Source organism: Eulemur rufifrons, chromosome 20, assembly GCF_041146395.1.
Source record: "Eulemur rufifrons isolate Redbay chromosome 20, OSU_ERuf_1, whole genome shotgun sequence".
Classification (NCBI taxonomy): Eukaryota; Metazoa; Chordata; class Mammalia; order Primates; family Lemuridae; genus Eulemur; species Eulemur rufifrons.
The window spans coordinates 43,548,716-43,562,376 of NC_091002.1; the positions used below are offsets into that span (position 1 = coordinate 43,548,716).

The window sequence follows — 13,661 nt, forward strand, 5'->3', positions numbered from 1 at the left end:
CCAAGGCCTACTCAAGAAACAGTCCCTGTCCCCTGAGTAAGAGGGACCTGGGAACCTTTGCCCAGAAGGGTTTCAAACATGCTATTGGCCAGTGACTGCCAAATGCCTCCCATTCTTGCCCTTTCAAATATTAATAGAATTATTGTAATTATCTTGGCTTGGTTTTACTACTGTATATTGCGTGTATAGTGACAGACAACTTGTCTTTTACTCCCGTGTCTCTAGATAAAGAAGAGCCATACCCGGCCCTGATGGAGATCACGCGATCCTGGTCTTTAAGCCCGGTCCTATGATTGGGTGAGACTTGTGGGGCTCTCGGGAGGGTGTGAGAGCATTTTGTATGTCAGAGACATGTGAACAATGGTGGGAATAAAGGTGGACTGCAGTTGTTTGCAAAAATGGTCCCAATTCTTCACCCTTCCCTATATCCCTGACCTTTGCCATGTGACCTTGTGGTGGCCTCTCACTGCGGGTGAGCTCAGTGCCCCCTTTCCTGACACCAAACCCAATCATGTGACTTGCTGTAGCCAATGGGATCTTTGCAGACCTATACAAGCAGAGACTTGAAATGAACTGATGCGTTGGGGTTGGCTTGCTTGCACCTCTGCCACCCTCATGAGAAGGACAAGCTGGGGTTAGTCAATGGTCCCAGGAGGAGGATGGGAGATGCACAGAGCAGAGCCAGGTTGCCCCAGCCAAGGCCAGTGGATAGAGAGCTAGCCCACAGCCAGCAGATCCCCAGGCTGGGTCGGCCGACATCCAGCCTCCCCAACACACATGATTAAGCCAAGCCAAGATCGACAGCGTTGTCTAGGTAACTCTCTGCTGACCCAAAGTAAGTGAGCAACACATGTTTATTATATGCCACTGAGATTTTGTGGATATTGTCTGGCAGCATCATTGTATCAATAACTAACTGATACACAGGCCAAGAGGAAAACATATATAATTTGTTGAGTTACCTATTCTGTTGATTTTGCTATGTTTTTTGGTCAAGCTGTTCCATGCTGAACTAATCGGAGTATACATTAAAAATTATTGAAATGCCTAATCATAAGGCAGAAATTTATCAAAGATGCATTGCTTATGTATTTCATTTAGTGTACCTCCTCAATTATATGCTTTACTAGTGAATATATTATAGCTATAAAATTACATAAAAAGTATATATAAAATTATAAACTTGATGTTTTTCCCCTGTTTTACTGAGAAAGGTTCTTCTGGGCAGATGCAAAGCAAAACTGCGAACAATGGGAAAACCAACTCACTTTCTTACATTGTGACTAAATCCTTCAAGGTGCTTATGATTTAAGCCAGAGGACGTCAGGAGCACCGAGGGTGAACAAGAGGCAGGACTCACCCGTGTGGGAGCGCAGGTGCACGGTGAGCTGGCTGGAGTTGCGGCTGGCGTAGGGGCAGATCTGGCACTTGAAGGGCCGCTCGTCAGAGTGTATCCGCAGGTGCTTGTTGAGGCTGCTGCTGTCCGCGGCGGCGTAGTCACATGTCTTACACTTGTAGGGCTTCACGCCCGTGTGGCACCGCATGTGGGTCTTCAGCTTGTCCTTCCGGCTAAAGCACTTGCCACAGACTTCACACTTGTGGGGTTTGTCTCCTTCACACACACACACACAGATGGCAGCAGGAAATAAGATTCAAAAAGAAAAAGGCTTATTTCCTACCACCTTAAGAAAAAAAAAAATAACACGTGACTATCAAAAAATAGTCAGAAAACCCCAAAACTTGGGTGGATGATTGGCAAAGAGCTAACATCTTGGGAAAGGGGAAGTTTCTTCTTCTATTTTCCTTATTGGTATTTTCTAATTTTTGTTACAATGAATATGAATTCCTTATTAATTAAAAATCAAAAGCAACTAAAATAAAAATTTAAAGTACAGCTAAGTAAAATAAGAAACTGTCAATTGTCTCTTATATTCATTCTCTTCTTTTTCCTTTCCACAAGAGACACACCCTAAAATTTAGAACTTTAAAGTTTTAGCAGCATTCATGGCTAACCAGTCAAAGACTATATTTCTCAGCCTCTCTTGCAGCTAGGTGTGATGCTGCTACTAAGTTTTCATCCCTGCAGTGGCAGAGAAAGTAAAAGTGTGTCCCTTCTATCGGAGGAAATTGCTAGCCTTTTACTTTTTCTCTTTTCTCTCTTCGTCCCAGCTGCAACCAAAACATGAGTCAGCTGGTGAGGGCAGGTTAGTGAGCAGGTGAAAAGAGCACACCTGCAGATAGTCAGGTAACGTGACATAACGAGGTAGGAAGAACTTAAGTTCCTGGATGATCTCCTGAGACAGAGCTGCCCACTTGCCCTAGACTATGTTCTTACCTCTGTGCAGTTGCATGAGAGAGACACCAACCCCTGTCTTGTTTGAACTGGTGTTTGGGTTTCCTTGTTACAGCAGCTTAACCTGAACTTCACTAATACATATGTCAATGTGCCACCTGTGAACAACTGCTAACTTTTAAAAATAATTATTATTTTTTAAGAGACAGAAGTCTTGCTATATCACCCAGGCTGAACTCAAACTCCTGGCCTCAAGTGATCCTCCCACCTCGGCTTCCAGAGTAGCTGGGACTACAGGTGCACACCCCAGTGCCTGGCTACTGCTAACTTCTCAATGTATATTTCTCCAACAATAATTTCTCAGCACTGTCAGCTGCTCAATAGTGAGGGACCCTGATAGTTTCTGTAAAAAGCCCTTTTCCTGTTGCTGCTCCGAACCCCAGGGGTGATTAAGCACACCCTCCTCTCTGAAAGTAACTCAGGTTGTCAACTCTTGGACTTGAAGAAGTTGATGGAGACGCTTTGGTTATGCAGAAACTATCCTACAAACGCAAGCTTGGCTATGTGTCAAAGATACTTTCTGAAGACTTGCAGAAATAGACTTACACTTTTACAACGCTTTCCAGTCATCATTAATAGTTATAGTACTTTACTCTTTCAATGATAATTATGCTACGCTTGATGGATGGAACCTCAACATATGAAACCCACATACAGAGTTCCACTGCTTGGTACATTAAAATGCTTACCAATACTTGAAACTTAATATTTGGATAATTAGAATAAATCCAAATGACATGACACCATGAGGCTGATTAGATATGATGGTGACCTCAATACAATAAGGCCGAGGAATATAAAAAATAACTGTTGCCTATTTCATCTTCCAAAGGCTGAGGTGAAATAGCAGACTTTGAGCAATCAGAGAAGTCAAAGTCAAATTTCACTTTAGCATTTATACATTTGTACTCTTTGAATTTATATACATTTGTATCATTTGGATATGAGCATCTAATATTTTGTTAAATATAGTCTAAAAGCAACTCCTTTCCCATGCAGAAAATCTGGCAAACATAAAAATAATGTATTAAATAAAATTAAAATCACCAGAAATAATCATTTTTTTCACACATTGATTTTTCTCTTTTTTACAAAAGTATTTATTAAATCCTCCTTTGTAAATTACAAAAAGGATACACACTCACCGTATCTAATGATAAAATGTGAAAATACATAAAAGTTTTTATTCTTTCCCCTTATTCCTCTCTTTACTAATCATTACACACAAACAGACACACTTACAGGATCATCTCCTCAACATGAGAAGAATACGTACATTCAAATTTTAATGAATTTTGGCAGATTAGTTTTCACAATGGCTGCAGCAGTTCACATTCCCACTAGCTAAGTTTACTCACATCCTCTCCAGCACTGTATTTTATTGCTTTAAACACTTTCTGCGAAAAGCATACATAAAAACAGCATCTTATTTTTATTTAATTTGGATTTGTATTCCTGTGACAACCAGTGAGGTTTTGAATCATACTGCATGTCAGACTTATCTGGATCCCCAGCTCCTAGCACATGGCAGGTGTTTGGGGCACACGTGCTAAAGAAATTTTACTTACCCGTGTGAATTTTTAAATGACGTTCCATGTCCTTCATGCCATAGGCAGTCTTGAACTGGCAACCTATAAGAAACAAGGAAAGAATAATTACAAAGGGGAACGTTGTAATTTTAGAGTGGAGAAAACTGGCAGAAACTTCCTTAACCAAGGGACGAACGTTAACACCAGTCATGGGACCAACAGATCTCACCTGCCTCCCTTATATCATGCACCAAGGACACAACATCACTGCTGTGGTTCCTGCCAAAACTGTGTAACCTGAATCTAATATTGAGGAAACATCGGACAAACCCAAACTGAGGGCCACTTTGCAAAATAATGGGCTGATACTTTTCAAAAATGTCCAGCTCAAGAAAGACAAAAGCTTAACTGTTCCTGATGAAAGGAAACTAAAGACAAATAAAATCTAAATGCAAATAGTAAGCACAGGTTGAAGCCTGGACTGGGAGAAAAGTGTTTTTCTTTTGATAGAGAGGACATTTGTGAACAATCAGTGAAATCAGACTAAGGTGAGTAATTTGGTAATAGTATGTATACATGTTAATTTCCCTATTTTGATGAACATCCTGTAGTTATATAAAAGAATGTCCTTGTTTCTAGGAAATACACACTGAGGTATTTGGGGGTAAGAGGGCATCATGTCCGCAACCTGCTCTTAAGTTGTTTGGGGAAAAGTATACATATATATAGAAAGAATGATGAAGCAAATATGGTAAAATGCTAACATTTGGGGAATCTAGATGAAGGGTATACAGGAATTTTTTTGTATAATTTTTGTAACTTCTCTGTAAGTTTGAAATTATTTCCAAATAAAAAGTTAAAAAAAAAGGTAAGGGAAGAAAAATCTTACTGGATGTTTTCCCAAACTATAGCACAGGCAAAAAAATTTACAGCAATCTCAAGTTTTCACGAGTTCCATTTCAAAGGCCCGTAGCCATAAAAGTCTAAGAGCCCACGTGCACCGTGACCACGGACAGCGAGAGAGAAGCTGTATGCACCGGAGCAAATGCTGCGGGGCTCTGATTTTTTTTTCTTTTTCTTTTTTTTTTTTTTTTTTTTTGAGACAGAGTCTCCCTCTGTTGCCCAGGCTAGAGTGAGTGCCGTGGCGTCAGCCTAGCTCACAGCAACCTCAAACTCCTGGGCCCAAGGGATCCTCCTGTCTCAGGCTCCCGAGTAGCTGGGACTACAGGCAAGCACCACCATGCCCGGCTAATTTTTTCTGTATATATTTTTAGCTGTCCAAATAATTTCTTTCTATTTTTAGTAGAGATGGGGTCTCGCTCTTGCTCAGGCTGGTCTCGAACTCCTGAGCTCGAACGATCCGCCCACCTCGGCCTCCCAGAGTGCTAGGATTACAGGCGTGAGCCACCGCGCCCGGCCGGGGCTCTAATTTTTATGCCAGGCAGTTTGGGACACATCCGTGTCCACTTGTCAGGAATTCATAAGTGAGAGCCCTGGAACCTGAACAGGGGTAAATGCCCCACCCTCTACACAAGTAGGACATAATACTGCCTTTACCCGGATAGCAACAGTTAAGCCTCTTCTGAGCAGGTGGGGTCGCAGGCTTTTTGGTACGTGACTTGGCAGGGAGAGAGATGACTGTGGCTGTCTGGTTTTCGTTACTTTCCGTGGGCAGGTAAGTTTGATAGCCATGTTCAAAAACGAATTCGGGAGCTGAAACTAAAACATATAGTAATTATTAATTTTCATGATAGGAATACCCAAAAGCTATTCACTTTGCCTACCTTCCTTTGTAGAAAATGAACATGCCAGACTGCTTTCCACGTCTCCTTTGCTGCTTAAGTGTGATCGTGGGCCCCGCTTCTAGCCAATGAGACACTAGAGAGCATCTGCTGGGGGCTTCTGTAAAGATTTTCCTAATTTTTTTGAAAATAAAAAAAAAAAAAAAGAGGGGCCAGAAAGAGAAGCAGTTGAGGAAAGCTCATTTTTGGTGCCCTGTTGCCCCACTTCCTGTGTTTGGACATGCTGGAGTGATGATGTGATGCCTGGATCTGTGGCAGCCATTCTGTAACCGTAAGGGGAAAGCATGAGAATGAGACCTTGAGCCATAGCTCTAAAACCACCCAAATCTAGACTTCTTAAGTGAAGAAGAAATGTCTGTATAATTTATGCCAGGTAAGTTTTCTGTTAACTGCAGCCAAATGAATTAGGCACTTTCATAAACTATATCACAAAATCCTAATAAACCACCAGAAAGGAACTAATATAAGGAATTGTAGGCAAAACTAGTTTAATTAACATTCTTCTCAGCATAAGTATTTCTAAAGAAAAAAAAAAATTCTTGTAAATTCTTGTACTCTCACTGAAGTTTTGAGGCAAAAAGAAAAAAAAAAAAAAATAGCAAAAGAGAGACCAGATACGAAATATTGTAAAGATAAGATAGGCAGTCTTGAATTTCTTTTTTTTTTTTAATTATGAAAAATTTTGTGACTATTTTGTTAACTAAGCTTATGGTTTGGGGCTTGGAAATACTTTCTTTTTTAAAATGTAATTTGTCTTGAAGATTTGGCTTCAAATGAGGAGTACATAGAACTAATGGGGTTTGTTCACTGGGTGAACTTAGGCTGAGAGGTCCTGATGATGATTCTGAGAGATGCTGGTTCTGTTTCCCAAACTTCAGTCACTGAGGCACCACCTTTGACATTTTTGCCATCTATTTACAGAATGTATTTACTTAAATCAACATAGGTCTAATGTCACTACTTATTTTAGCTTTGTGCAAAGCAAAAATATTCATGCCACAGGTTTGAGGTACTATAGTTTTCTTAAAACAAATATCATATTTCTTTGAATCTAGGATGCTCCAGATTGTGAGATGCATCAAAATTTTATATATGATAAAAAATGTTGCCAATTAAACACATTGTGATATAACGTTTCCATATTCTTTAGATAGTTTATATTTATTCAATGAGTTCTTTTAGGCTTCTCTGGACATTTGACAGGAAATCCAGGTCTCTGATCTGCATCTCTTTGGCACCTTTGGCAGTGACAGTATGACTCTGATGTCTGTCAAACAACAGCGGGTTCTATCAGCACGGAAACCCATGGTTTCCATCTTTCTCAATGGAAATGTGTCTAGGGAAGTTAAGTGATTTTTGTTTAGCCCAAAGATTCTGACAAACTGATGTTCCCTGCCTTCATGCCATGTCTCTCTGATGCACGAATCAGTCACACCTGCCTCTTGTTGAAATATTTTCATTTACTCCATGGGGTTTGGCTATTGCTCCTGCTTTCACTTGCCCTGCTTGGTTCCCAGAGTGTGGTCCCCAGCCGGCAGCACTAGAGCTGCCTGGGAACCTGTTACAAGGGCAAATTTTCGGGCTCCACCTAGACCTACTGAATCAGACACTCTGGGGGCACACCCAGCAATCTGCGTTCTAAAAAGCCCTCCAGGTACATCTGATACACGCTCAGGTTTGAGAACCACTAGCATAGACCATTCTTTTCCACGCATCTCGGCAGTGAAACTTAACCCCACTTTGTCTAAACGAGGGAATCCACCTTTGTTGGTTGTTGCTTTGCAAGAACATAGAACTGCAGTCTTGCTTCAACGATAAACACTTGCTTCATTAATAGCGAAATGATTCTCTGTTACTGTTTCCAGGCATTTATGGGTAAACAGTTACTTTTCATCTTCAAACTGAGAGCTGGGCATACTGCAAGTGCTTGATAGTTTTCACCTGAAGTTACAGTAATTCTACACAATAATAGATTATCATTCATTTGTCTGTGTTCAGCTTTGGCATAACAGCAGCATTGGCCTTGGGGAATCTCTGAGCACCCAAGTGGAACTGACGGCAGACTTTCCCCCACATAAGAATATTCTAGCCTCTCTTTTCACTGAGGATGTGGCAAAGGCCACTGCTTTATGTGGGGGTCTCATTTCTAACTTTTTGCAAGTGCTCAGCACCTCAATCCCTACCTTGGCCACTGAAATCCAGTCCCCTATTTAGTGAGATCGGATTTGCCCACCTGTACCCCCAGTAGCTGACAGCCCACACCTGCTGCCCTTTCAGTTTCGGTTTCTGCCTCCTGGGGATTTCCCTTGCTTGCCTGCGTGCTCGGGTATGCGTCCGAGAGACCGTTTCTTGCATTTAGTCCTGCTTTGTGTTAATGGTAGGGGCATAGCCAGTTAGTCATGATGTTGCTTAAAATGTTTGATTGTGGCCGGGTGCAGTGGCTCACTGTCATCCTAACACTCTGGGAGGCCAAGGCGGGAGGATCGCTTGAGCTCAGGAGTTCAAAAAAACCAGCCCGAGCAAGAGTGATACCGTCTCTACTAACAATAGACAGAAATTAGCCAGACAACTAAAAATATATAGGAAAAATTAGCCAGGTGCAGTGGCACACCCCTGTAGTCCCAGCTATCCAGGAGGCTGAGGCAGGAGGATCGCTTGAGCCCAGGAGTTTGAGGTTGCCGTGAGCTAGGCTGACGCCACAGCACTCTAGCCCAGGCAACAGAGTGAGAATGTCTCAAAAAAAAAAAAAAAAAAAAAAAGAAAAGAAAGAAAGAAAATGTTTCATTGTTAGACAAATCTCATAGAGAACCAAAACTGTTTTCTCTGATATTTGTTCCCATTGGTGTTTTAGACCCACGGGGTTCACATAAACCAACTGTAGCTCCTCTTCTACAAAACTGTCTTTCAAATCTCTAAAGACAGATTTCATATCTCCCAGCCCAATCTGCTTCCCCCTTTTCTTCGTCAATGTAAAAACTCCATTAAAAAATCCTGTTCACTTTTTAATTGCAATTTTTATTAATTTTGCAAAATAAAATGAACCACGAACTGTAGAAAATCTGTGAAGTGTAGAAAAGTATAGAGAAGAAAAGCAAAACTGCCCAGTGCTGTCATAACATGGCAACATACATCCTTATATGCTTAGCAAATACTGTACTTTTTCTCTACTACAATTAAATACTTAGTTGAGGAAATAGTTAATGACTGTCCTGTCTTCTATTTGGTGGGATGAACCATACGAGGACAGACCCTTGTCTCACTCCATCTCTGTCCCCCAGCACCTGACACAGACTCTGGTGATGGGCTGGGACTCAAAGAACATTCATTGAATTAAAGATTGATTAAATGGATAACACTTTTTATATACAGATTTTAAAGTATACAGCTGGGGTCATGGCTTAAATTGTTTCATAGTGTCCTTTTGTTTATTAAACAATGAAACAATTTTGCCACAATCAAGCATTCTGCCATGTTATCACTCATCCAAAACAAGGCTTCTAAGGGCTACAAGATATTCCACCATGTTTGTTGTTTCGCAGTTTAATTAACCATTCCCTTTTCTTGGATACTGAGGAGGCTTCTACGTATTTACTTTTATGAATAACATCTATCGAGAATTTTTAACTTATCCCTGGTTTCCCTGAATACATTCCTTAAGTTGAAGAATTGGGTCAATATGGTAGGGATGTTTTATTGCTTGGTGATACATAATTATAAGAGCCTTTCAGAAAACAGAAATCACCTGCATTCTCTCCTTACCTCGACTATCGCAGAGACTACTCCACAGGACAAAGTGGTGTCATTTTAGTTTAAATCGCATTTCTTTTATATGTAATTAATGAGGATAAAAACCCCACTTCGACATTTGTTTTCCACCGATACACCTTCTTTAGCCCGTTTATGCTAATAGCTCATTTTTTTCTATTGGAATTTTCACTTTTTTCTCATTAATTTGTATTTTTTTTCACAGATCAAGGATACAGTCATATATTCAAATCTCTTGATCTTTTTCTGTTGTTTCTTCCAACGTTGTTCATACTTAGGATGCACATTGAGGGTTCTTGATCTTCAGGCGGGCAAACTCAGAATCCACTGAGAAAAACTCCACCTCTTTCTCCTCTTACGCTGTTCCCAAAGGGCTTGTACACTTTGTAGTGTCCATCTGCCCAGTCACAATCTGCCCAACTGTCCCCCTGCCCCAAGGCTGAGCCTCCTCCGCCAGGTTGGTCCAGGTTGGTCTCTGCCATCGCTGATTGGTCCAGCGGCAGACACACCTGACAGCAGCTGGGCCAATCAGACTCTCTTGCCGGGAACAAGGACCTGGGACTAGGATGCTCCGGTTCGCTGTGGACTTTCATTCTGAGCGAAGAAGACATCAGCCTTGGGCACAGTCGCGCGCGCAGCAGTGCTTTTCCGACTGTAACGTGCACACAGACCATCTCGGGATCTCACTAAAATGCGGATTCCAATTCAGTAGCTCTGGGTGTGGCCGACACTCCGCCTTTCCGACAAGCTCCCTGGCCGTGGCCGTGGTCCTCACACCACCCTTTGAGCTGTGCGGGTGTTTAGGAAATCCTAAAATATTTCTGCTTTCTGGTTCAATCCCTTTCTGAGATCCAGCTGCATGCCTGCCCTCAATTCTCTATTTCCTGTATCCTTCTAAATAAAGTCTCCCCTCTGGCTTAATTTACAGCCGAAGTGGGGGTTTGTTCTAGGCAAACGGTCCAAAGTAACAGAAAATTAACCTGCACTATACAGGGAAGTCACCGAACAGGAAAAATAAACAACCATGAGCGGAGCGGAGCTTCCTTCCACATCCCACCCCTCCTGCCCGCGCCCGCTCATTCCTCAGACCTGTTGAGCAGTCCCCTGAGTGGGGCAGTGCAGGAGTGGGGCCTTGCAGAGGGGCCCTTGGGATTGGATTCCACTGCGGGGAATCACTCACCTGCTCAACAACTTTCACACGTGCCCCCAGCTCCTTCAGAATAAAGACCAGAGTTGATGCATGCCTCCTACCACACACCCCACCCCAGTCATCTCTAACCGCTGTTTTCAGACCCTACCCTGAGCGTCCCCCTGTCCCCAAACCACCATTAGGAAATGCCCCCTTCCCCCACCTTCCTCCCAAAGGCCAATGTGTCTTTCAAGGCCTATTACATTTGATCTCATTGACAATTTTTCCCTGGATTTCCCTAGTTGAAACTGATGTACTCTGGTAGTTCTATGCACTTGTCACAAACATCTGGGCTTGCATGTCTTAAAACTAAATCCTCCCCTCCTCCCTGAGGGCCTTGGGATTCTCCAAGGGCGAGCATCTCCAACACCTGGCACACAACACAACAATTCCAAAGCTACCCTCACTGAGCCCTCACGATGGGGCAGACACCACACCACATGCTTCACAACATGCACACAAACAAATCCAGTCCTTCCAGCTGCCCTTTCCTGTTCTCTGTTCAATAACTGTTTTATTGAGTGGCTATGATGGGTCAGACCTGGTGCTGGGTGGCAGGAAAATAAGCCTGATTAGGTCCCTGCTTGCAGGGAGATTTACAGTCTAGTAAACTAGAAATTAAGCCACTAATTTGGGGGTCACAGGCCAAACTGAACCTTCCGATTTTTTTTAAGGCTTTCAAAATCAATTAGGTGGTCTGGGTCTCCCCTCTGTCAATTTCCTCTGGCCAAACCCCCCCAGAGACACACCTGTAGTTGAACAATTTTATTACTCTTTGCAATGAGAGAAAGCTCACCCCACAGAACCATGGAGCTTCTCAGTAAGGGGGTGCTAGAAAGAACTTACTATAGGTTTGGGGCTCATAGAGGCTTTTCGAGCAGTGTTCAAGAAAATCTGCATTGGAAGCATCAGGAAGTGGGGATAATTCTATGATTTGGTATTTTAATAAACATTATTGAGAGGGAGAGAAGACTAGAGCGAGGCTAAAACTTGAATAGGCCAAGAAGTAGCTGTCACTCAGATTAACCAGGGGAGGAGGATGTTTTGTATTTTGTGGCTTGGACAGTGTTCCCATTTTGTCTGGGCTCAGACGTGATGGCGGATGTGGTCTCGCTTTTGTCTGGCTCCACCGTGGTCACAGAGTGGCCTTGTCTGAGTTTGGAGGCATTTTGTGAAACTGTGTATGTTCAACAGAACCGCGTGGCCTACCTGTGGAAGCCAGCCCTGCTCCTAGCCACACCAAGCCCCAGCTGATAATGGGCTGCTGGCGCCAGAGGCTGCTTTTCTCTTTCTCAGCAAGTTGGCCACAGGCCCCCCCCCCCCCCCCCCCCCGCCCCTCTCTATTGTAGCCTCTGCTGCTACCTGTGCTGCCACCGCCAGGCCCCCTGACCGCCTTGGAATTCACTTCTCTGGCTAACAATAGAGTGCTTGCCAACAAACGACTAATTACAATTATGATAAATGCTAGGCGAGAAAACAGTGAGGGACCTACCTAACTGCAGCACTGGGGAGAAGGGGCAATCAGGGCTGGCTTCTAGGGAGAGGTGACTTTTAACCTGGAACCTGAAGAGTAGAAATTAACCAGAAATGATAGGAAAAATCATTCCTGGTCAAGTGATCAATTCAACAAACATCGGCTGGGGGCATGCCATGAGCCAGGCTCTGTGCTAACTTTTTCATGTGCTGTTTCATTTAATTTTCACAGCCCCCTGATTCAGTAAGTGATGACAGCTAACACTGACAGTTTTAAATGTCTTCCATGTAGAAGCCCAGTGAAGCCTGCCTAGAACCCTCACCATCACTCTCTATCATTGGGGAAATGGAGACGCAAACACTGTAAGTCACTTGCCCAAGGTCACATGGTTAGCAAATGGCGCAGCCAGGATTTGAACCCAGTTTGTCTGAGGACCCCAGACTCTGTTGCCTCTCTATTTATTCTGGTCCTCACTTTAAAACGAGGCACCAAGGGCTCTTGAAACTTGCCATAGTCACGTGGTTCCAAAGGCTCTATGCAGCCAAGATGCAAACTCAGGGGCCTGACTCCAAAGCACCAGGATTTTAAGCCATGAACTTAGAAAATGCATGTGAGATGCTACTTTGTTTTTCACCCGCATCGACATCTAATTTTACTACTCCTATATGAAAATGCTGAAATCGTATGCCAAACAATGGGCAGCTCTCAAAGGTAGCAGGCAGAGAATAAATTTTATTTTATGCCCAACTATTATCAGGCAGAGAGGAGACACATGAGCTGAATGAGGAAGCTTTGACTTAATCAAGGATTGGAGAGGGACAAACAAGTCTGGAAAATGTCTGGAGGAGGGCATCTGTAGAAACTGCTGTGTGGGGTGCTGGTCTGCAGCCTTGGGCAAGCGAGTGACTCTTCAACCCGGCTGAGACCTGGAACCCCCCAGGAGCTTGTTAAAAATACAGATGCCTGAGCCTCAGCTCTGGAGATTCAGATTCAGATTCAGAAGGAGGCGCCCGGGCACCGGTATCTTTAACAAGCTCCCCGGAGATCCTGGCTCACAGGCAGGTCTGAGAACTGCCAGCCCATGGAACATGGATGCCCAGTGCACAGAGCCGAGCCCAGAAAAGCAGCCTAATAAGTGTAAAAGAGAAAAGCAGGGTTCTGCCTGTAGCTGGCAAAGCAGCAGGAATGATCCAGAGGAACAGCTGAGTCAGGCAGAGACCACGCACACTGCGGATCTCACCAGCCACTCACCACCTGTTTATTAGTCCCTACGTTAATAAAAGCCATCGCTTACTGAGCCCGATTACCCCGTTCCAGGCCCTTGATGTGGAGTAACGCAGAATCCTCACAGTAACCCAACGATCACTAGGTAGTATTATGGCCTCTTTTTACAGATGAGGAATATTAAGCGAGAAGGAGAGTAGATGGTTTGCCCACAGCCTAGGGCTGTTAGGTGGTAGACTGGGAGGCAAGGCCAGCAGCCTGTCGCTGAGTGTGGAGCTCCCTTCATTTCTGCGAAGGGGAGGCCTCCGTGCGCTGGGCACAAAGA

General features: G+C 43.5%; 1 protein-coding gene across 4 annotated transcripts in view; it reads right to left on the reverse strand.

The window, feature by feature from the left end:
* The window catches only part of ZFP64 (ZFP64 zinc finger protein), a 72,459-nt gene that overhangs the window by 52,085 nt on the left and 6,713 nt on the right, over positions 1-13,661 (reverse strand). For 3 of the 4 annotated variants that reach the window (XM_069495608.1, XM_069495607.1, XM_069495606.1), the window contains exons 3-5: positions 5,440-5,601; positions 3,922-3,984; positions 1,361-1,612 (exon numbers count right to left, since the gene is read on the reverse strand). In XM_069495608.1, coding sequence (XP_069351709.1) covers positions 1,361-1,612; positions 3,922-3,984; positions 5,440-5,601 — 477 coding nt within the window. The remainder of the gene's footprint in view (positions 1-1,360; positions 1,613-3,921; positions 3,985-5,439; positions 5,602-13,661) is intronic. The other variant, XM_069495610.1, reaches the window with a different exon arrangement.